The sequence below is a fragment of the Cavia porcellus genome, unplaced genomic scaffold (genome assembly GCF_034190915.1).
Source record: "Cavia porcellus strain 051 isolate PalLab524CR breed Dunkin Hartley unplaced genomic scaffold, mCavPor4.1 scaffold_13, whole genome shotgun sequence".
In the NCBI taxonomy this organism is placed as follows: domain Eukaryota; kingdom Metazoa; phylum Chordata; class Mammalia; order Rodentia; family Caviidae; genus Cavia; species Cavia porcellus.
In genome coordinates, this window is record NW_026947496.1 from 4,877,213 (window position 1) to 4,900,939 (window position 23,727).

General features: G+C 42.6%; 1 protein-coding gene, 2 non-coding genes and 3 pseudogenes across 4 annotated transcripts; 5 read left to right on the plus strand and 1 right to left on the minus strand.

Moving 5' to 3' along the window:
- Positions 1-528: 528 nt before the first annotated feature.
- Trnas-gcu (transfer RNA serine (anticodon GCU)) lies at positions 529-610 on the plus strand. Its single transcript has one exon. It is a non-coding gene; the product is annotated as a tRNA-Ser (tRNA).
- Positions 611-1,889: 1,279 nt separating this feature from the next.
- On the minus strand, positions 1,890-1,961 carry Trnaq-uug (transfer RNA glutamine (anticodon UUG)). The gene has a single exon. It is a non-coding gene; the product is annotated as a tRNA-Gln (tRNA).
- A 449-nt stretch (positions 1,962-2,410) lies between these two features.
- On the plus strand, positions 2,411-9,102 carry LOC101788652 (zinc finger and SCAN domain-containing protein 23). 2 transcript variants are annotated; one of them, XM_063259749.1, is made up of 2 exons: positions 2,411-4,626; positions 5,807-7,129. In XM_063259749.1, the coding sequence occupies exons 1-2, from the start codon at positions 4,237-4,239 to the stop codon at positions 5,873-5,875; spliced, it is 459 nt and encodes a 152-aa protein (XP_063115819.1). In that variant the 5' UTR covers positions 2,411-4,236; the 3' UTR covers positions 5,876-7,129. The 2 variants fall into 2 exon arrangements, with proteins under 2 accessions (XP_063115819.1, XP_013000519.1); XM_013145065.3 differs by having other exon boundaries at positions 3,863-4,626; positions 7,082-9,102.
- A 6,557-nt stretch (positions 9,103-15,659) lies between these two features.
- LOC111754960 (SCAN domain-containing protein 3-like) lies at positions 15,660-16,802 on the plus strand (annotated as a pseudogene).
- A 2,468-nt stretch (positions 16,803-19,270) lies between these two features.
- LOC111754961 (SCAN domain-containing protein 3-like) lies at positions 19,271-21,686 on the plus strand (annotated as a pseudogene).
- LOC111754962 (SCAN domain-containing protein 3-like) lies at positions 21,102-21,877 on the plus strand (annotated as a pseudogene).
- The last annotated feature ends 1,850 nt before the right edge of the window (positions 21,878-23,727 follow it).

The following is a 23,727-nucleotide window of genomic DNA, read 5'->3' on the forward strand; positions in this document are numbered from 1 at the left end:
TCACCCCAGGAACCTCAAGAGCCGCGCCAGTGGCGGCAGGGCTATGCCTGCACAACCACAACAACAAAAATCCTTGGCAGATGGGGCAAAACAACGTATTAACTACAGCTAAAAAAAGAATTACTGAGAGATGATCCCCAACCGCGAACCCAGAATACAAGGGCAGTAAAACAGGGCCCCGGCACAGGCGAATTCCTCGGGTTACTCGTCAGCCCCGGCCGGGTTTCGGGACCTCGCGGCTCCTGCACGCCCGTGCGCCCGCGCGCAAAGGCCCCGCCAGGCGCGCTTTGGAGAACGTACCAAACGACCCGAGCCACGTGGGCGTTCCTCTCTTCTCCACCGCGCTTCCCCTGGCGGCTGGGCGAGCAGGCTGCGGACCAATTGGCCGAAAGCAGCCCGCACGGCGCCGCCTCCGCGCTCCGGAGCGTCCACGCGGGCGCGCAGAGCGCAGCGTCGGGAGCGCGGGGGCGGTGTGGACGCCGCTGGGAACCGGCGGGGGAGGAAAGGCCCGAAGCCGGGAGCTGTATCGACGAGGTGGCCGAGTGGTTAAGGCGATGGACTGCTAATCCATTGTGCTCTGCACGCGTGGGTTCGAATCCCACCCTCGTCGTCACAGAAGTTTTCTTTGCCGTTCCGAACCGCGGTCAGGGAGGCGAATCCCTCACCCACTGCCTGGTAATGTCCCCGCCTTTCCCATTCAAATTAATGTGTTAGTGATTTGGGTAGATTTCAAAGTCTATTTTTGTTTCCAGCCCACCGTGAGTTTCCCAGCCTCTGGTCCAGACACACTTCTAGGCAGCGTACCCCGGAGTCCCGGTTTAGACCTCCACCGGCCCCTCCCCATTCTCTCCCTCTCCCTTTCCCCCTCACTTCCTCCTCCTCCTCGAAGAAAGTTTCGAAGCACCCTGGTACGGAGTGGAGTGAAGCTGGCGCTCCAGGCCTGTCTAAGGCTGCTGCTACAGGGAAGAGGCGCTGGATTCAAACCCAAGCGCAGCACGAGCAGCCGCGAGTTTGCAGGCAATGGGCAGGGTAGAGTCCTGGGGCGGGGAATTACGGAGGCATCGAGGCTATCAAGGTAGGGAATTCGCTACGACTTGACGGGAAGGGGTAAAGATGAGAACTGATCAGGAAGAGGGCTCAGAAGCTCAGGGGAGCAGGCCGAGGGTGAAGAACTTGTCCCCTCACCCCAGGAATCCTCCCTCTGCTCGTAGGTCCCCCCTCACCCCCTAGCGCCAAGGCAGCTGGTACTTGGTAGGGCCAGGTCGCCGCAGATACCCGGGTCTTTCTAGGACCTAAACTGAGCGAGGACGATTTGACTAGAGTGATCACGCCATCATATTTACCTTTGCTTTTTGAGAGCTGGTCCTCCTCTGTGTGACCATCATTTCATAAAGCCACAGGAGGGCAGCCAGCACTCGGGACGTGTTTAAAGAACTGACTGCGGGCTGGACGCGGGAATGGCCGGGAGGACCGGACAGGTAAGTGCTGGGTGCGGCTACTGCGGAAGCTGGGAGCGTGGTGGGGAAGACTTCTTTGGCAGGGGTAGCGGGACAGTACAAAGAAGGCAGGGCCATCACACCCACCCACCCACACACACACTATCATGGATGTGGAAATCAGAAGCCGGTTTTCATGAACTTGGTAAACAACTTGGTGCTTATGTAACTCACAATATGAGCTGACTTAATAAAGGGCTCTCAGTTGGTGAGAGTACCACTTTGACTGGAAGGAAATCCAAGTCCTGCTGGGAGAAATACTTTCTTTGCCAACTTGAGGGAGGTCAGGACACTCCCTGCCCATCCCAGGGATAGGTCCTAGCAAGGGCAGGTTCCGTAAGCCAGGAGTGTTGCCAGAGGTTTTTCTGAGACTCTAAAAGGTTCACCTTGTTGAGGTCCCACCGAGATTTGAACTCGGATCGCTGGATTCAAAGTCCAGAGTGCTAACCATTACACCATGGGACCTGTAGTAGAAGTGCTGAGAACAGAGATACACAGCTTCGTTGAATGGCTCCTCAGCAGTAACACTGCCAGCCTGAGCCAGAGCTTGGTCAGGCCTTAGGCAGCCGCAGAGCCAAGGTCTACAGAGCAGAACTCAGGGCCACCTCAGCTCAGCCTTGGGTCTTGGCAGATTCCAGTTTTGTGGAGTCAAAAGCTCGCACAATTTAGAGGCCTCTTTAGGACAAAGGCATAGATGTTATAAACACAGAAGTAGATGTGGCCACTGCAAGGCCTGTATCATGTATCTGAGGATAATACTGGCGCACAGAGGCAGCTGTCTCAGCTAATTTCTAATGTATAAAATATCCCCCAAACACATATAAAGTAAAATTACACAGTTTTTATACAGAGCAAACCGTATCCAGGCTGTGGAAAGGGCTGTACATGTTAGAACTGTTGGTCTCAGTGAGAGCTGTGATACTCTGGTGTACTTTGGCAGTACAATCTCTACCTCAGAGGTTTTTCTTTTAAAAAACAAAATACAAAGCCATCCTATAGATATAAAAAAAATCTAATACTGTAAAATTTTTCAATATCAGAAGCGTGGAAATGTGCCAGTGTACTGAAGTGTTTTTATTTTTTTTTTGAAGTGTTTTTATAAAATATAAAAACACTAAAGGTGTGTTCCCACATGCTGACTCGGCAGTTCCTGGGAACGACTTAAATTTTAAACAAAACAGTCATTTGCTGAATAGTAAGGCACAGTATTAAACATTATTAAAAATAATAATTTGAGTGCTTATACGTTCATTTTTAAATAGAGTGGAAGAATATACACCCAGCAGCATACATTTTTCTGCGACAGTAAGATTTACCCGTTGGTTTTGGGAAAGCACAAAAGGCAGGCGCCGCGCCTTCACAGCGGCTGGGAGAGTAAGAGGCTCCAATGCCGTGCTCTGACGTCGAAAGACTCTGACACATCATCAGAAAACTTCTGTTCCGTTTTATTACGTGAGCAACTCACTGATCCTCGGGTAGACACATTTCTGAGAGAAGTATTCTGATGATTCAAAGCCGCACAGATTGGAAAACTTAAAACCTGAGCATCTGTACAGACTAAAGGACAGAAAACTGGAAGGGGCCCTTTAATGTGCCCAGGGCACGTTAATTCAAAAAGATCTTATTAGTATAGTTTGCAGTACATAATGGCAGTCTTTGCAGCACTCCGCGGGGTCTCTCGGGCGCGCTACTGAACGGCTAGAGCAGGCTGGTGAGGGGAGGGCTGGTCTCCGACTGGGCGTGGGAGTGAGTCCCTGTGCTCCCCGTCCTAGGCTGCCGGTGCAGCGCCCCGCGCACATGTATACTCTAAAACGTGCCTGCGCACTCCTGCACATCCTTACACCCCTGCACACTCCACACCGTGCACTCCTTACACACTCGCACTCGCTCCACACACCTGCACACTCCCCCGCGCTGCGCATGCTGCTGCAGGCCGCAGCCCCACCGGGCTTTCCCGGTCATTCTGCGCGGCATTCTCAGAGCTCCGAAAGCCAGCTCAGATTTTGCTCTTCCCGCGCCGTCTCCTGGCCGAAGTAGAGGCAGCACAGTCGCCGACACAGTGCAATCGCCAGGAAAGCCGGGTCTCGGACTTTTTGCAGCACGGAGAGAGAGGCGCGGAAACTTTGGGGGGCGGGGCGCCGAGATTTGGGGGGCTCTTCACATTTGTTTTCTGTCTCCCGAGGGGTAGGAAAACCCAGAGCAGCCTGCACCCGAGGCCGCTCGCATCGTGACTTCTGTCCCTAGGCCTGCGGACGCCTGTGGACTGCCGAGCGAGCTCTCTCGCCCCTGCGGTTTACACGCCGACCACAGCGACTCGGGACTCTTCCGGCGGCCCCAAGCAGACCGGAAGTGCGCGGCCGGCGGCGCATGCGCGCGATGCATTTCCGCCGGGGCGGTCTCCGCGGTTCCCGATGCTGCCTGCGGCAGGGGCGGGGACGGCGCGGGTGGCCGCGTACCCTGCGGTTTGGGCGCCTTCCCGCCCGGCCCGCTGGGGACCCGGTCTCCCGGCGGCCCCGACCAGGTGTCCCCCGTGCGGGCCGTACGCTCGGGCCCGAGGGACTGAGGCTCCTGTCTCGCGAGTGTCCGTGGCGCCGGAGAGAGCAGGCTGCATTGTGACGCGGACGAGTGCGCCTCTGCGGGGTTCCGCGCCGGGGCTCTGCCGGATCCGAACTGCCTGGCCAAGGCGGAGACCAGTGCTCGGGCGTCCGTTAGGGCGCCGTGCAGAGGCCTCCCGGGCGGCATGGAGGCCGGCGGGGCTGCGGGGCAGCTGCGGGACATCGTCCAGGTGACAGTGAAAGAGGACAGCGCTGGGGACCCGGGGTCCTGCCAGTCGGGGGGCGTGTCGTGTCCGGGGGAGCTATCCCGGCTGCGCTTTAGGCAGTTCTGCTACCAGGAGACCCCGGGACCCCGGGAGGCGCTGCGCCGGCTCCGAGAGCTCTGCCACCAGTGGCTGCGACCCGAAACCCACAGCAAGGAGCAGATCCTGGAGCTGCTGGTGCTGGAGCAGTTCCTGGCCATCCTGCCCGCAGAGCTGCAGGCCTGGGTGCGCGCCCAGCGCCCAGAGAGCGGGGATGAGGTGGTGACTGTGCTGGAGGACTTGGAGAGGGAGCTGGACGAGCCTAGGCTGCAGGTGAGAAGCGGAGTTACATCTTCTGTAGAGAATTTGAGGGCAGAGGTCGAGAATGAGGATGGCAAGGGTGGATTAATGTCACCCTGGTCGCTCCAAAATTGGTTTTGAGTACCCATTTTTACTTCATCGATGAATAGGATTTTGCTTATGAGATAACAGTTTTTGTGCGATAGCTGTCCCAAATGAGATAATTTATCCAAATAGGAAATCTTGCTTATGGCAGAAATTTTATTTAATATTTGGGTCAAGAAATAGGTAAATGTATAAAATAATTACTGTCCAGTGTATTTATTGTCACAGTGTGCACTCCGTTTACCATACATGAAAATAAATAAGCATAAGAATGTGAGAAACACCTTCTAAGAGAGACAAACACAAAAATAACCTAGAGGTAGGCATGGTACCACATGCCTGTAGTCCATCTACTTGGAAGGCTGAGTTAAAAGGATTATGAATTTGAGGCCACTCTGAGCAACTTAGAGAAACCTTGTCTCAAAAAATGCAAAGGGCTGGGGTTGTGGCTCACTGCTTAGAGCACAGGTGCAGCGTGAAGAAGACCCTAGGTTTCATTTCCAGTACTGCAAAGAGAAAGGAGACAGTAGGGGAGGAAGGAGGAATTTAGTGGTAGTGTCAGAAAAGATCTGGGTTGATTATATGATAGACCGTGTCACTAGTTAATACCCAGAAATGTTGGTATGTGAAGTGTTATCATCTAGTATCCTATTCCGAAGAATTTTAGAAGTCAGCAGAATGCCTTTTCCTTCTGTGGTGGTAATTTTAGAATACCATGGATATTGCTAGACACGTTTCAGTAATGATACTATCTATATACTTATCTGGTCTCATTGAAGATGAACTCCTATGTTTGTGGTTTTATTTGTTAATACACGTTTGTGGAATGCAGAATCTTTGAAATGAGATGAATCTAGTGCTAAAATTTGGCTTATGTTAGTTTTTTCAGTAAATTGTTTTGGGTTGCCAAGTAAAAGCATCTGAATTCAAAGTATCTGATTGATTGAATATGGAAGCAAATCATAAAGACATATAATATCCTACATCATGCCCATTTCCCCTAACCTCTTTCTGTTTTGCTTTCTTGGCTACACACTGCCTTGGAAGTGGTTAATTGCACACAAAACCATGTCTGCGCATTTTTGCTAAGCTTTTTTTTTTATTCCAGGAAATGAGCAAGGTGAGGAATCCACAGCGCCATGGATGCATGTTGGTGCTAACATTTTTGATAGGGTAAAAGAAGATAAGTATGACAGTTGAAGAAAAGCTTTAAGTTGTAAAATATTTGGAAAGAAATTAAAGAACTTGTGGTTGTATAACCAACACAAAGAAGTCAGTGTTGTGTACAGTTAGGAGCAATGCTGGGAAAGTAAAAGAAAGTTATCTAACTGGAATAGCTGCCAGTGCTACAAACTCCATTAGAACAAGGCATGCAGAATGGAAGAAGTGGAACATTTGTTAAGCATGTGGGTTGTTTAATACCTGAAAAGATGCAGTCTAGCGTGTCCTTTCTCAAAATTAAAGAGAAAGCTTTAAGGAAGTGGTGAACCTGTCCCACATGTGCTGCAACGGGTACGCACAGCCTTCTCTGTTGGTGCTTGCCATGAGTCGCCCTAGCATTGCCCCAATAGCTGAGCAGCAGAGAACAGTGTGTATACAGGCCATATACATTCTCCACAGAGGTTTCGACACCAGGTGGAGATAAGTGAGCCATGGCTCTTCAGGCATAGCTTGTTTAGCTTTCACATGGCTGGTCGGTGCACTGCCAATATATATACACATCTGCTTGGTCTGGCTGTGAGTTTTAATATATCTGCTTTTATTAGCACAAGATTTTAGCTTTGAGTTTTCTTACGAAAAATTAAAATGTTATGTCTAAGATTTAGCAAAGCATGTTTTAAGTAAGAGACTGAGTGTGGTTTTATTTATTTATTTATTTTTGAGACAAGGTCTCACTGTGTTGGCTGGCCTTGAACTTGCTTATGTAGCCCAGGCTGGCCTCAAACTCAAGGCAGTCTTTCTTGTTTTAGCTTCCCCCGTGCTGAGATTACAGGCTTTCAGCACCGTGCTTGACAAGAGTCTTTTAATGTTGTGCTGTCCTCCTATATATTTGAATCTGTAGCATCATGTCAAGTTGTTTGTGAACAATTTTTGAAAATATGAACAAGAATATATATATATATATATTTGCTTGGATTGGCTGTGATTGTAGCAGACCCTACAAGGTAGGAAATGCACTCAGATTCCTTTTTCAGAGGAGACTAAAAGCTGATAGTTAGTGGAACATTGCTCTCTTGCCCTTGTGGTCAACAAATGCAAGAGGAGCCGTAGCTGAGACTCCCTGCTGTAGACTGTTGATTCAGGGAATATCCAGTTACGTAGTGTTAACCAATGATTTGTGTTGGGTGCTTCATTTTGTTTTTTAAATTTTGTGTTTTTTTAGACTCCAAGTCTTGAACACCAAAAAATGACTACAGCAAAAAAAGCAAAACTGAAACCAGATAGTGGAAGATCGTTCCAGGAGGCCTGGACAGAGTCATTTGGAGTGATTGAACGCGATGGAAAAGCGTTATGTGTTCTGTGTAGTAAAAGCATTGTGTGTCGCACATCAAGTGTCAGACGGCACTTTGACACCAACCACAAAAGTGTTGCTGAACTTGGCGAAACTGAAAGGAAAGAATTTCTTGAAGGGAAATTGAGGAAATACCATTTCCAGTATCTTAGTTTTTGCAACTATCTTTCTAAAACAAATCATCTGACAGCTGCCAGCTTTCAAATTTCACTGAGCATCGTAAAACATGGTAAGCCCCTCTCTGATGGGGATTTTATCAAAATGGCCATGCTGTCTGGGAGTAATTCCCTTTTTCATGATTTCCCAAATAAGGATAAAATTATTCAGCGTATCTCTGAGATGCCACTTAGCAGAAATACTGTTAAAGATCGAGTCCTGCGCATGGCAAGTGATGTTAGTCAGCAGCTCGGCACTGACCTACAGGAGGCGGCCTGTTACTCCATGTGCCTGGATGAAAGCACAGATCTAAATAACCATGTAAGCCTGGCAGTGATTCTGCGTTACGCTGTTGGTGACATGATGAGAGAAGAGCTGGTGAAACTGGCGTCACTGCCTGGAAGAATACAAGGGATAGACATATACAATGCTGTGATGGAGGCTTTTTTGTCACAAAACTTAAGACCAGAAAAAGTGGTTTCAATTACTAGTGATGGGGCACCTTGCATGGTGGGGACAACATCTGGTTTCATACAGTTCTTTGTTAAAGAAGCAAAACACCCAGTCATTCAGTTTCATTGTATTATACATCAGGAAGCTCTTTATGGTAGGGAAAGCAACAAAAAATTAGACGACATCCTCAAAGACATCAGCAAAATGGTGAATTACATCAAGGTTCATGCTCTTAAGTTTGAACAGTTTCAAGCGCTTCTTGCTGAGGTTCACGCTCAGTATAATGCTTTGCTTGTATACAATAATAATGTCTGGAGGCTGAGCAGAGGACGAGTCCTAGAGACATTTGTAGCCTGTTTGGATGAAATTAGGCTTTTTATGAATGAAAAAGGGCAAGAATATCCACAGCTCACTGATACGGCCTGGCTTAATAACCTCATGTTTTTTACAGATTTTACACTACACTTCAACGTACTAAACAAAAAACTCCAAAGTGTAGGGAAGACAGCAGACAGGATGTTTTGTGATATCAAAACATTTGAGAAAAAACTACAGGTTTTTGAAAGAGACCTAGAAAGTGGGCAGCTGAAATATTTTCCAAATCTCAAAATGCATTTAGAAAATTGTACATTGACGGACAACGCTACAAACTATCAGGAAATCTACAAGGAATTTTCTAGCATAGTTGCAGCTGCAAGGGAGAATTTTAGTAACAGATTTTTACAGTTCCATAAGATGGAGACAACCTTGTGTTTTCTTACTTCTCCAGATAAAGCTAGATTTGAAGAGCTTGATCTTTCCTGCTTACACTGGTTAGACTGTGGAAATCTAGAAATGGAGCTATTGGAATTTCAAGAAAGCTGTATCTGGAAAAATAAATTCTATGACTTGCGTGCAACACTTGAGAAGCTAGAGAAGACAGAGTGTGAAGGAATGACACAGGACAGCGCAGTTGGTAGTTTTGAGAATGAAATCCTTAAAGTGTGGAATTCTCTGCCAGATACTTTTAAGTCAATGAAAGCGCTTGGGATTGCTTTTCTTACTTTGTTTGGATCATCTTACGCTTGTGAGCAGCTGTTTTCAGCTTTGAATTTTATCAAATCTGATAGAAGAAACAGACTAACAGATGATCTGAGTGCTGCATATGTTGCTCTCAAATTAACAAAGTATGAGCCACGGTTTGAGAAATTATCAGCATGCATACAACAGCAAAGATCACATTAACTGTGCAAAAGCACCCCAAATGCAGACCTTTCAGTAAAAAGCCATTTGTATCATTGAAAGCTCTGTTACTGTGTTTTTCTTTTAAGACAAAAGATGTTAAGGTATGAGTTTTTTCTAACCTAAAATCTCAGTATTCAGTTTTATTGCAGTCTTGACAGTTTAATAAGTGGGTTTTGGGTTGCAGTTTGGCCTCTTGTCTCTAAAAGGTTAGTCATCACTGCCTTCAGATGTGAAGACCTTGAGAAAATTGAAAATACTGTGGAAGTACCTTCTTTTAGGACAAGTAATTGCTGTTTTGTGACTTCAAAAGCTGGGTTCCAGCCCCAGTATCACAACCAAAAAGGGCATTTTATTGTCAAATGCAGAAATGTAGCATAACCTTTGATTATTTGTTTTGTCTTTCTGAGACAGCCTTACTATGTAGTCCAGGCTGACCTCAGGCTTGGCAGTGGTCCTGCCTCAGCCTCGTGAGTACTAAGATTATAGGCGTGCACCACCACACCCAGCTGATTATTTAGTCAAAGATTTTCAGTGTACAAACGTGGGGAGATGATAGTTTAAATATTTCAGGACATATAGAGCACTTGTATTTTGTGGTAATTTAAGTTGTGTCCAGTTTGATTTCTATATAATTTAAATTGAACAATGAATATTTTTAAGGACTAAAAACTTATTCTTGCATTATTTTTGACTTATTTCATGGCAACTTCTTTTATAGAACCACCATATGTATATATATATATATATATATTTTTAAGCAGTGTTGACTTGTTTTTAATTATGACAGTTGCTTTCCACAGCTTAATTCGTCACTGTTTAGCATTGAATATCCCATTGCTTTCCACAGCTTAATTCGTCACTGTTTAGCATTGAATATCTGTGCAGAACATATAACTTCCAAACAATAAGATGTAATAGACTTATTTTTTCTGTGTCAGATCCAGACAAACTCTCATCTGAATATGTAAAGTACTACAGTTGAGTAAAAAAAAAAAAAAAAGACAAATACACCAATGGAAAAATCAACAAAGGACTTGAAGACCTACTTTAAGGAAAATGAATAATTCATCAAATAAAATTATAAAACAATCATTCAATCTTATTAGTAATCAGAAAATGCAAAATGAAACTACGTGGTACCATTTTAACCAGTGTTTTAAAAGTTCGATATGAGTAAGTTTTAAGATATTGAGCTGCTGGAATGATTATGTACTGTTGGAATAAATTTATGACCATGTTAGAAGTATCTACCATATTTAACTCTGGTAAGCAAACCTGTTACAAGGTCTACATCATAAAGAATCCTGTAAAGACACATAAAAATAATATTTACAGCACCTTTGTCATAACTGCCAAAAAACTCTAATCAGTTTAAATAACTATAAGAGTAGAGTGGGGCCTGGGTGTGTAGTTCAGTGGCAGAGCAGGTGCTTAGCATGGGCAAGGCCCTGATTTCAATTCCCAGGATGAAAAAACAAAAAGTGTGGCATAGGTGAGTATCTTGCAGTGTATTTATACAAGTAAATACACCAATGAAGATGTTTGAACAGTTACAGCAGTGGGGGTGAGCTTTGCAAGTGTGATTTAACCAAAGAAGCCAGTCAAAAATGAGTGCCCAGTCCATGATTGTTTGTATGTCTCCCGTGTAGATTCACAAAATGAGTCTGTGTTGGCAGACATCAGGGTAGTAGTTGCTTTTGTGGAAAAGCTGCCACACTCAGCTGGAAAGTGGGGCTGTGGACTCAGCTTCCAATTGAAGAGTCCAAGCCTGCATTCACGGTGTGGTTTGCTAAATCAGTACAATTCAGTAGGTTTCTGTTCTCAGGAAGATAGTAGTTTTTGGATTTTTGAGAAGCTAATTGCTTAAAATATTAGAATTAATCACAGAGGTATGATTCTAGAGGCTGTTACTCTCTTCAGGCTGCTTAATTATTTTTATTCTTTGAGCAGGGTCTTGCTGTGTACTTTGCACTGGCTTTAAACTCACTGTGTGGCCCAGACTGGCCTTGAATGCATGGAAAATCTGCTGCCTCAGCCTTCCAAGTGTTGGGATCATAGGGGTGTGCCATCATGTCAGGCTTTACCGGTGCTTTAAGAGGTTTTTCATTACTTGATACTTACTTTCATTATCTGCCTACTACATTTCACAATGGTTGAGATTCACTTGATGCTTTCATGACTCACAAAGATCCTCATGTGAAAATGGTTAGGAAGTCTATAAATCAGTGAAAACACTCCGTATCTGGAGCAGTATCACAGTGTGACACCATATGTGTGTGTGTGGGTAGGAGGGTCTTAAGGCTTCAGACTTCATCATGGAGGCTCTCTGTTCATACTGCTTTCATGGGGAAGTTAACTACACAAATGCAGTGTTACACAGACGGAAATTCTACACAGGTGCATTTAGGACTTCTTGGATTACTATAAAGCTCTGCTGTTGGACACTGACTCTTATTTCTAGGCTTGGCACAAATAATAGATGGTGTGACGGCTCCACTTACAGGCCCAAATTTCACGAGATCTAGAAAATTTACATACGTGCTGACAGAAGGAATACACTAGAGAACTGAATAGGTTATTCTGATTTCCCAAGGAATGAAACCTACTCAGACACCATTGTAACAGACAGGACCTGGGCAATTTGGAGATAAATGTGTTTTGATGTCAAAGATACATTTCTTTTAAGCATTCTCTAACTTACAGATCACTTGGTCTCAGTACAAGTTCTAACTGCAGTATGTTTCATTGAAAATAGAAATTCATATTGATTTAAATAACAGTACTTTTCAGTTAGTGGTAATAACACTTCTTTTTTGTTTTAGTTTCTGAGAGAGGGTCTAGTTGAGTAGTCCAGGCTGGTCCTACACTCACTGTGTAGCCCAGGCTGGGCTCAAATTTATGGTAATCCTGCCTCAGTCTCCCAACTGCTGGAATTACAGGTGTGCACCACCACACTTTGCCATCTTTTGATTATTATTGCCAGATAACTCGTGACTCATTTTATCTCCTAGTCACTCTGTTCCTTAGCCATATAACCAATGAAGTAAAAGTCCAAGAGAAATTACCTACTATTTATAAATAACAGAAATAAGTCAGAAGAACCCAGGAAAGCTGACAAATGGCCAGCCTGCCCATTGCAGTCAATTCTAGTGGGGTGAGACTGGAGTAGATAATACTTCAGTGAGACATTGCCAGTGTGAATAACTGCTCCCTAGAATCCAAAACATAAAGATACTGGAAAATGAATGTCTACCCACTGTCTTAGGAAATGCAACTAACTGCGTAATTATGGACCAAAAATTGTTAAAACCCATGAACTTCATTCAGATGTGTAAATAAAGAATTGCTAGGCAATAAACTTTGAAGAACAAGGAAATAGTATTACCTAAATACTAAGGTGCCAAAAGCCTCTTTCGATAAACCCATGGTATTGACACATGCATGTCAGTTAAGGAATAGAAAATACAAAATAGCCATATCAGGAAAAAGGGTAATTCTGTGTGAAAAATCTACAAGAGGACTAGAGATTTAGCTCAGTAGCATAAGGGCCTGTCTGGTAAGCATGAGGTCATGAGTGTGATCCCCAGTACAAAAAGGAAAAATCTATAAGCAAAGCCAATACATTAATGAAATTATTTGCAAAATATATCCGAGATAAAGCCTAATCTTGCCAGAAAAGCTCTAGGTTGAATCCCCAGTACTGGGGGAAGAAAAAAGGTTTGAGCAGTTTTTAGGGACAGTCTTAAAAAGCTTTTTAAATCTATGCCAAGATGCTCAACTCCAGTCATAAAAAGTCAAAACTACGTAGAGGTTCCGTTTATCAACTGCCAGATTGAAGAAAAATCCAAAGCTTGACCACACAGCCTGTTGGCCTGACAAGAATCAAGCCCTCCAAAATGGTGGTGGTGGGTGTATGGAAGGTTTCATCCCTACAAAGTGCATTTTGTCATAGACTAAGAATCTTAATGAGACGCTTACCTTTTGACCTAGCAATAGCACTTCTGGAACTTATTGAAAATACATGTTTGCAAATAGAAGGTAGAAATAGTTTCTTGTTGCAGTATGATTTGTAAATGCAAACAACTGTAACTAACCTAAGCACTCATGCACATGTATCACTGAATAATATTCAGCAGTGCAACAAGTATAGTGTCCTTTGTAGGCACAAAAAGGAATTTGGATGATATCTGTGAACTAGTATGAAATGGTTTTCAGATACTACTTTTATATTAAATGAAAAAAGAAACTAGTATAATATGAAGAAATAAGCATATGTATACTAGCATTTAATTTGTATGTAATGTATACAGATACAGAAGTAAACACATTCTTATACATGCAAACGGCATGTTATGATTGGGGTCTGGACGTCCCCCAAAGCCTCATGTGGTTATGGGGGCAGGCCTCTAGAATTTGTGACTGATTCATTGTCCACTGCTGGCATTATGGGTGTGAGTGCTACATCAACCCCAGGATGGTTGTGGCCTTCACGCAGTAAAAGGGACAGAAAGAGTCTTCTCTGCCCGCTGCCCCCCAACCCCTTTGGCTCTCGTTGCTTTTGCTGTCTTCTGCCACCATGAACTGTCGTCCTCTGCCGTACCACCCTCCCTAGGAGCCGGCTGATTATGGACTGAAACCTCCACAAACTGAGATAAACCCTTCCTTCCCTCATTTCAGTGTCAGATATTTTGTCTCAGCAATGAGAAAAGTAACCAAGTCAGTGCATATATGTGTATATAAAACATTTCTACATATTTTCACAAAAGTAAACCCAAAGTGAAGCTTAAACTGAAAACTGCTTATGAGAGAAGGTGAAAGTAGAATTCAGGATGTATGGATATGACAAAGATTTCTCCTAAAATATATTTTGATTTTTAGTATACGTAAATGTTTAGAGTATTTTAAACAAATACATTAAGTACAAAATGATTAAACAGACACAGACAAACCCAAACTAATCTCAAAGTAATAACAAATACAGGGAAAAGTTCAGGTGGCTTGAGTATATACTGTTAGTGGAATACTATCTGGAGACATGTAAATCTACAATACTAACAATGCTACATTTATTTAGTAGGAACACCTTTGGGAGTGTGCCATAACACAGAAATGTGATACTTAAAGCCATTTTGTGTTTATCTAGGCTACAGCAAGTGAATATGCTGTTTTTAATTGTTTTGCATTATTCACTGTAACAGGAGTTACAAATATGGAATGTGGAAAAGCATGGAAACCCCCATGAGGTTAACACAGTTAAATTTGTGACATTTCAGAAATGCATGTATCAGCCCCACCCATGAAAGGGCCTAGGGGCGATGACACCCCAGGGTGATGAGTCTACATACTACCTGACCTTTTATTATGTAAAACTTTGTAAAGTGAATCACTGTTTCTGGGAAAAACCATTGAAACTGTGTCTGGCTCAGAGAAAATGCAACACGGGCCTTGCATTGTTTATTTTAATTATGTAAAAGATGGGGAGTACTGGAGAATGGATCCAGGGCCTTCGCACTTAGTTACATTCCAGTCCTTTTTTTTTTAATTTTGAGACAGGATGCTGGTAAGTTTTTCAGACTGAGCTCAGATCTGCAGTCTTTCTGTTCAGCCCCTCAGTGCTGGGATTACAAGCATGTGCCACTCTGCCTGGACAGGACAATGTATTTTTAAAGTGAATGGGTCTTTTCGTTGCTACCTTCACCAACAGTGACACAGCCCATTGGGACGTGCTCTGTGGTGTGCCACGATCAGTATGCATCATTGCTGCAGTGTCCTGCAGAAGCATCTAACCAGAATCTCTTGGTGAAGAAACACTAAGACAAATCCCAGTGTGAACTATTCTGTAACACAGCTGGCTCTGACTCTTCAGAATTGAAAGTCAAAATAACAAACACTTTCAAGAGCTGGGGCTTTAGCTCAGTGGCATAAGGACCTGCCTGGCAAGCGCAAGGTTGTGAGTTTAATCCCTGGTTCCATGAGAAAAAAAAACAAGCTTCCTGAGGCCAAGGAGAAATAAGTAAAGGTGTTGAATAAATATTAACTGGATCTCAAGGGACTTAAAAAGCTATAAAATATATTTTGACACAGCTGGGGAATTTTAACTATAAACCGTGTTCCACATAATTGGCATGAGGAGCAGGTACTGTTTTCCATCCAACACACTTTCCAGTCTGGATGGCTTTTGCCGCTCCATTATACTGAGGTTTCCCACATTTGGTTTAGAACAATTGTTAGGTTCTTTCCTATGTGAAGTAGCTCATTAGTCATTATTTGGTAACTTGCTTCTACTAAAAAATGTTTATTTTCAACTCATGACACTGTAACAGGTTTTTTCAGTTATCACAATTAGGACATGGCTTATACCTTAAACAGAGGCTGCAGGGATGCACAGCAAGGCCCGTCCCTTAGAGCCAGCCAGTTTCTGTTATAGAGCTGGCATTATTCTCTTTTATTTTCCTTTCTTTTCTTGGTTTATTTTGCACTGCCCTTAAGAATTCAATGAAGACAATGTTTTCTAAACCTCCTTGTGTTCTGTTCAGTGCAAGAAAGTTTTGATGCTTAGGTGTGGGTTGTACAGTAATTATTTACTGATTATCAAACATACTCCTTTGTCCAGATTCCACAGGGCACTTATGAGCGAGACATTGCTGCAGAAGAAATGACCCCTTTAAATTCTGCAAAAGAGTGCCGGAATATGGAATTCCAACCTGCAGAAGAGGAATGAAATGTGACTCTCCAGAGCCACACCCGCTTCAAGATAATGGTGAGGATAACTCAGTCCTGGGAAAGAAGAGACTTGAAGGGAGGAAGGTCTAGTCCTGGAGGTTACGAGGCCTCATTCCATTTCATCTTATATGAATGTAGCTGAAGGAAAAGTTAACCAGAGTAATACACTTCTACTAATACAGATCAGTTAGGCTGTCATGTAAGAATATCAAAAGTATTGAACACAAGATTTTCTGTGGGCCTTTTGCAATGGAATTAATTAGTCCCTGTGTATTAAAAAAAAAAAAAAAAAAAGGCACTTCCATGGAGCAGCTGACCATGGAACCTGGCTTCCACTTTTGTCACATGATGGTTATGTAAGACTTGGAAATACTAATTAGAAATGCTACTGAATAAAGTGATTTCTGAAATGGTCCCTGGGAAGCCTCAGGCTTGTCAAAACCAAAGTTCTATAGAAGAAACTGAGGTGATCCAGAAGAAAATCTGGACACAAATGAGCAATTCACTCCACTGGGCCAAATTTTTGTGATGTATTCAGGTGATTCAAAACCAGCCCTATCCCAGAGGCGTGCAGCAGACTGTGTCTGAAGATGCATTTCGCTCTGAAGCTAAGCTAGACCTTGCCCACTCTCATTGAAGAGCTCATTGCCCATCTGCACAGAGGTGAAATAGACCACGTCTACAGAGGACTAGGAAATACTCCAAACCCCAGTATGAAGAAAACACAGACTGGAACAGATCGTAGTAATATTGAAGAAAATCTTCTTGTTACCACTAACGAGGCTGGCAGTCCCCTCCTGAAAGCTCCTGGTAGTTACGTATTGTGTCTTAGAAATGCCTATGCACTTCATGGGATGACTTCTCTCCAGGATGCTGCGGACTATGGTTACCACGTCCTGGGGGTGTTTGTTATGAGACCAGTACAATGAAAAGGAAGCAGATTCAGAGAGGGTTGCCTGTTCAACCTCTCAGAATGCTAACGCCATCAGAAACACTATTTTAACCAGACACAGTAGAAGACTGGGTAAGAGTTTGAGTATCTCTTATGATGAAAATGGAAAAGGGTTTATTGCACTTTGCTGTGATCTTAATGGATAAGAATTATTTGACAAGTTGTTCGAAAGTATATTTTGGCCAGGCCTGGTGGCACGTACCTGTAACCCCAGCACTCAAGAGGTAGAGGCAGGAGTTTGAGGCGAGCTTGTATTACAAACTGAATTCAAGACCAGCCTGAGTTGCATAGTGAAATCCTGTCTCAGGAAGACAAGAAAAACAAACAAAACAAACCAAACAAAAAAGCACATTTTTGGCTACCTTCAGTGTATTTTCCCTAAAGGAAAGTATGACTCCCACCTTTTCATCAAGTTTGACATTCAAAGCTTGAATGCTACCTTGTTTATTGTTTAGAGGAGATGAACATTTTTCTCTTGTTAGACATTTCTTGGGGAGAATGAGAAAACTAGTATCAAGAGAATACAATATTGTGCACAGTAGTAGGATTCTGCAGAAGAATGCATTTGGTCTGGTGAATTTAAGGTTACTTTGATTCAATTATATATGAGGGTGGACAGTAAAGGACATTTCAAGTCAAGTAAATACCTAGGATGGGTGAAGGACAATAAGTCTGGTCAGAAGGCAGGTTTGGATGGGTAGAATCTAGTTGTGAGATTTGAACTGAGAAAATGAGATAAGACCTACACAGTTTTAAATCAGGCTTTCTGAGGTACAGCTGATGTTTATTAATATGAAAGTTACACTTGATTAAGGCTGTTGGTATTCAAGGTGTTATCTGGAAACTATTGATATGATGGTTTGCAAATTATTTTTAGCAGTCCATGAAAAAAGTATAAAAGCTGGCTGGGTATGGTGGTGCAGCCTGTAATGCCAGTACTTGGGAGGCTGAGGCAAGAGGATTGCTGCGGGGTCAAGGTCAGCATGGGCTACAAAGTGAGTTCGAGGCCAGCCTGAGCTGCATAGCAAGACCCTGTCTCAAAAAGACAAAAAACAAAACAAAACAAAAGTATAAAAGCTGAAGATAGAGAAAAAAAGTGTAGATGTGTTTACTACATGTTGGCTGCAGCGTCTTAGCACATGATTAACGGATGTGTCTTACCGAATGTAGACCAGTATAGGTGTTGCTGACCACCCAGTGTGAGTCCCCTGTAGTGGAAGTTGTGCTCTGCAGACACAACTAAGATCACATTGTGATGTGTGCTTACATTTAGTTCATCACCTGTAACTTAAAATTGTAGTGATACCAGAATTCATTGCACAGTTCTGGAAAACATAACCACATTGTATGTGTGTGCAGGAGAAAATGGCTGTGATTGTGTTCATTACCAGGTGCAGAGTTCACAAACACACAGTTTTACCAAATGATTCTGCTTGTGAACCAAATTAGTACTGCTGTATATTGATCTAAAAAATGTACGCATGTATTTATTTTTATAACTTGGTTTAAAAATCATCTTTTATTTTTAATCAAATCTAGATTTAAACTAATTGTTGTAACATTAATAAAGTTATGCAAGTTAAGTTAGGCAGACAGCGAAACAAGCTTCACTGGATTTCCATGTCAAGAAAAGGCACACCTTCTTTTTAATAAAATAGCTATGTAATGTTATGTTCAATTATAGTAAGCCTGATGATGTGGACAATTCTATTGAAAATAACAAGAGAAAGCATAGTAACTACAGTAGATCACCTAATATTGTGGTCCTATATGTCTTTTTCATTTCATGTTTTTCTAGGAATTTATTTTGTTGTCTTGTTTTGATCTGTTTTCTCCTATAATACAGAAAGGATAGATATACATGTAGAGAGTCACACATGGGAAGAATTTCTAAACTATTTACGGGAACAGATTATATAATACACAATGTACTGAACGGATGCTCTGAAGAAGAGACACTAAGAATCCCAGTGCTAATTCTGTAGCGTTATGATATGAAATCTAGCAATACTGTCATTCACTGTTCAGAGTGATATTAGTTTAGTCTCTTATGTTTAATTTCAGCATATATAAAGATAAAGACGGCTACTACGAAGAGACTGAGAAACATTATGGTAGTCATTATTGATTTCCCCAAAATCAGGTCTTGAAGACCTAAAAAGCCTTCATCATCCTGTAATGATCTGATTAGTTCTATAATGTCCAGTATATATTCAATGTATGTGAAGATGGGGACAACTATTTAGAAGAAAACTAGAGACAATAAGATAGACAGTGAAGATCTCCAGTGGACTTGCTTTGAAATCTGTATTTCTTTACATTGTTTCCTTATAAACTGTTTTGCTCTGTTTTGCTATGTTTAATCTTAAAACAAGTGTGTAGGACTGATAACCATATTACTAAGTTTTTGTCGGATCAGTGAGCAGAACTGTTTGCAGTGTCATTGTTTGACTATCACTTCGTATGCTTTAATTTTTAACTCGAGCAACTATTTCTAAGATGACGGTGTGTAACTTATCGACTGGTGATTTCTTACTGTTTATTTTTCTGAAATTCTGTATTGTTTCTACCCTTTTTATGTTTTTTCTTTAAATAAAAAAATTTATAAATACTTATTCACACAATTTAAAAAAAAGAAAAGACACACCTTCTTGGAATATAGCAGCAGTAATAAAAGAAATGGTAACAATAAAAGTCATTTTGGAGAAGGAAAAGTCTATGGAGTCCATTCAAGTCTTACTGGGAAATATGATCTTTCATATATTGAGTTTGGTTTTATAGCAGTAATTGATGGTGAAGAACGAGATGTGGAGATGTATTGGCTAATGAAGCAATGAAGCCATCAAACTTAAGCAGCATTTATATTCAAACATAAATAAGTTCACAACCTAAAGAATTCCTTGAGAGAAAGAGTAGTGAGTTGAAAAGTCAGCCGAAGCAGGTGTTCAGTGTTTCCCGTGTAAACACTAGCGCTCTGAGGCTTCCTGTAGAGTGGCACTCCTGCCTGCCAAGTCTAAAACTCCGTGCACAGTCGCCGAGACACTTACGAAAGACTGCATCAAAAAAAATTTGCTTGGAATTTTGGGTGAATCTGCAGCAAAGAAAGTAGCTCAAGTACCGCGTTCCGATGACACCACAGCTCGCCGCGTCCAAGAGCTGGCGGATGGCAGGGGAGAGCAGCCCACGGCACAGGGACAGCTGGCAAAGTGCTAATGATCATTCTCTGAGCGTGTGTGAGGTTTGAGCACGGTGATGGCATCAAGGAAGAATTCTTTTTTTTCAGCCTTTTTTGCCCTCAAATGCAACTATTTCAGAACTGTACGACGCTGTGAAAAATTGCGTTGTGAGCAGATGTGGCTTGGAATTGAAGTTTTGTCTAAGAGTGATGGTACGGCGACAATGATGACACATTCCAAAGTGGTCACACAGATTAAGGAACTTGCTCCAGAACGTAAAATAACACATCGCTTCATCCTTCACGACAGTCAGACTATGAAGAAAATATCAGCTGACCTACACAGTGTGCTTACTGACACAGTGAAAACTATAAATTATATAAAGTCCAGTGCATTCAAGATTGTTCACTTTATGGTGTGATAACATGGAAGCTGACCATAAGCAACTGCTGCTACATGCTGAGATACAGTGGTGTCTGGGGGAAAGTTCTGTCAAAAGTGTTTGAAATTTGCAAGGCAAGAAACATGTTTTCGTCTCTACATTTTAGATGTGAACTGGATATACACATGTTGTAGTCAGGGGTTGTGAGGCAAACAATTAGAATCAGGACGTGGAAATTATACTATTATTTTATGATGGTCACCCAGAATTAACACAAGAAAATGGAGGAAATCTCTCCACAACACCAAAGACATAGAATATTCAACCAAGGGCCTGAATCCCACAGCAGTGTCCCCGTATGAGTCCAGATGAAATCCTAGAGCCCATGACAACACTTTCCACGAGTCCAACTGGAGGTCTAGAGCTCACGAGAAGGACTCACACCAGTCTGTTTTATGGATCCATGCTTGGAAGGCCCACAGGTCAGTAGTGGAAGCTAGAAAGTCTATGCCAGCGGGTAGGTTGAGGGTTCTATGCTGGAGCCAAGAAGTCATGCTCAAAACAAAGACCAGCTGCCCTGAAAAGCACCACAGCCATCCTCAGTGACACGGAGGCCCTGAGCTCCTCTGATGATAAGCATAGTCAAGTACATGCCAGGAAGCCAGCATGACAAGTTCATCCTGGAGACCAAAGAGGCACACATCTTCCCTCCGGAGCCAGGAAGCAAAGCTCGATGTGAGGACCAGAGCTTCTCCAGGAGAACCAGTGACTCAAACAGCAACACATAGAAAAACCCTCAACACCTCCTCTTCCACGTGTCTATTTATGCTGGCAACTTTCCTCAGGTGGAGCATCTATACTTAGCACTATGGTGATTTAATTCCACTGGTGCTAAGTTGACCACCAGTTTTTAACCTATACCACCAGACTTGCTTATTTATCTAGTATTTTTAATATTTTTCTATATTTTTAATGACCTTAATACTTCTGTGCAAGGAAAAAATGCAACATTTTTCAACGGAAGATAGATTAAAGGATAAAAACAAAAGTTAGAAATTTGGAAAAGCAGAATTACTGAGCATTGTTTTGCATGTACCACAAGTTAACAACAATCACGAGTAAAGCCGATAATGTCGTAGTGCACATCTTCAGAAAGTTGTCAGTGAACATCTTACAAATCTGTTGAGTAGTCTGAATTTTATTTTCCATCAAAAGAAGATTTATGTGTAGGAAACTCATGAATCCAAAACCCATTTCTCTCATCCAAAGGTAATTTGAATTTATCCGAAACCCTCCAGGTTAGGTTGTTGGAGCTAGCTTCGGAAGAAAGGTTGAAAATAAAATTGTAAAATACAGCATCCCTTGCTTCATCCTGGATAAAAGTTAAAATGAGTATCCTGACTTGCTGAGATTGCTTTAAAATCTTGCCTTTTATTCCCTTCAACTTGTCTGTGTGAGACACGGTTCTCTACTTTAAGTGTTATTAAGACAAAACACAGAAACAGTTTAAATATACATTTTCCGCTGAGAGTAGCATTGCCATCAATCCAACCTAGAGTAGACAAACTAACGGCAGGAAACAAGCTCACTTACCACATTAAAAACTTTAAATAGTGATACATAAAGTGATCGTGCAGCGTATGCATTTGGGGATTTGGTGTGAGGATTTACTTCACTTTAGGCTTTCTTTTTACTATTGTGGAAATATGAGAAGTTATGAGTAAAACGGCAGTTCTCTATAAACTGCCTATTTGTAAACACTCAGTGAAGAAGTTATACAATATTTATGATTTGCATGTTTTAGTTATAGAAGTATACTTTTTATTTGTTGAGTCTAATATTAAAAACTTTATGTATTTTGCGTGTCTTCTTCACTGCTTTGCACATGAGCAGGTTGAGGTGGGGCAGCTTCCTGGTTGAAAGGGCAGATGAGGTTAATGAGGCATGAATTTGGGGGGGTAGGATCAGGATTCAGACGCAGGCAGGGGGTCAGGAGGGAGTTAGGTTTGTTCAGCTGATCCAGGGTGGGTAGGCTGGAAGCCGGGTTTGATGTGTTTTGTAGCTGTCTGGTTGGGCGGTGTGAATAGTGAGGTGTAACTGGTTGAAGCCCTGGGCTCGCATTGATACTGTTTTGATTTGCTGAGGGTGGGAGACTGTGCAGGGTAATGGGCTTACCTCAGATGTCTTTCGTCTCAGCTGTGCAGGTTGCTTCTGAAGTGTTTAGGACACCGGCATTAGGAGCTGCTCGAGGAGAATTAACAGCTTTTATTATTATTGGGAGGTGATTAGAAGGATGTCACACGTCTGTTTAGGGTGACTGAAACGGACAGCATGAGGCAGAGGCTTTGGGTGAATGGCGCCAATATCCTTGAGGAAAACTACATCTTTCCAAGTTGGGGCAATTTACAGTAGATTTTCATAGAAATGTAACATTCAAACTTGAAAAGAAAGATACAAAATGCAATTAAAGATTTATCCTTTTGCTTTTACAGTGAAGAAAATGGCCTGAAACCTTGGTTGGATTGGGTTTCTGTAAAACTTACAATTTTTCAAAAAAAAAAAAACTGATAGTAGTGACTAGATTTAGAAAGTGGTTTAACTCTTGCAACCCAAAACGTATTAATGTCCCATTTTCTATGTGACCATTTACCATGTTTTATTAAATAAAGTATTATTTCCAAACTTTACTTTTTTGTGAGGTTCTACATGATAAAGGCTGGGGAAATGCGAGGGATTATGCATCAGCTAAAAGCAGGAAAGGAAGTGCACTCTGCAGGGGGAGAGAGCGAGCACAGGGCCAGGAGCTCAGTGACCGCTGTCTTCTGTGTCTTCCGCTTCTCAGGCTGACGTCAAAAAGCTGCTGGATTCCCGAGGGAAACTGAAGAGAGCTTTCTCTGGTTGGTCTCAGGTTCAGGTTCTGGGAACTTTTGTACACGTTTCTTGGGTCTGCATTATTGACAGGCCATGCGTACTTGCTCAGCCTGTTTGCGGCATCCTGATCCCCTGCCTCATTTCCCAAGAGATGCAATCCCCGTAACTTCCTGAGGTGCCGAGGTGTGGAAGTCTCTGTCTTCATACAGCGATTTCCTGCTGAAACTGGACTCTATCCATGGGGATGATGTGCTCTACTACTCCTGGGGATGTTTGTGCCTCACTGACTGGGTTGGAAAAAAACTTATCGGGACAAGAAAGGAATTAATGTCTATGTGACAAACTGTTAAGCTCCCTATTTGATCGGAGAAAGCCTGGAAAATTTGTCAGGAGAGTAATTCTGTTAGGTTGGGGTGTAGAGTTCAAATGTGAGGAGCAGGTGAGATTTTCATGTTTCTTGTGCAGATGCAAGTGTGGTGGAGAGGGATGTTAGGCACATTATTCAAGAACCTGAAAGCCATAGCCCCAGCAAGATAACCTACGTTACGGATCTAATTAAAAGCGAGTCTCATTTCGGGTA

What these genes read in the sequence shown, in the direction of transcription:
- LOC101788652 (XM_013145065.3), top strand. Translation starts at nt 4,237, where the DNA reads ATGGAGGCCGGCGGGGCTGCGGGGCAGCTGCGGGACATCGTCCAGGTG. An exon ending in TGGACGAGCCTAGGCTGCAG is followed by an intron (nt 4,627 to 7,081) that starts GTGAGAAGCGGA and finishes GTGTTTTTTTAG; the next exon opens with ACTCCAAGTCTTGAACACCA.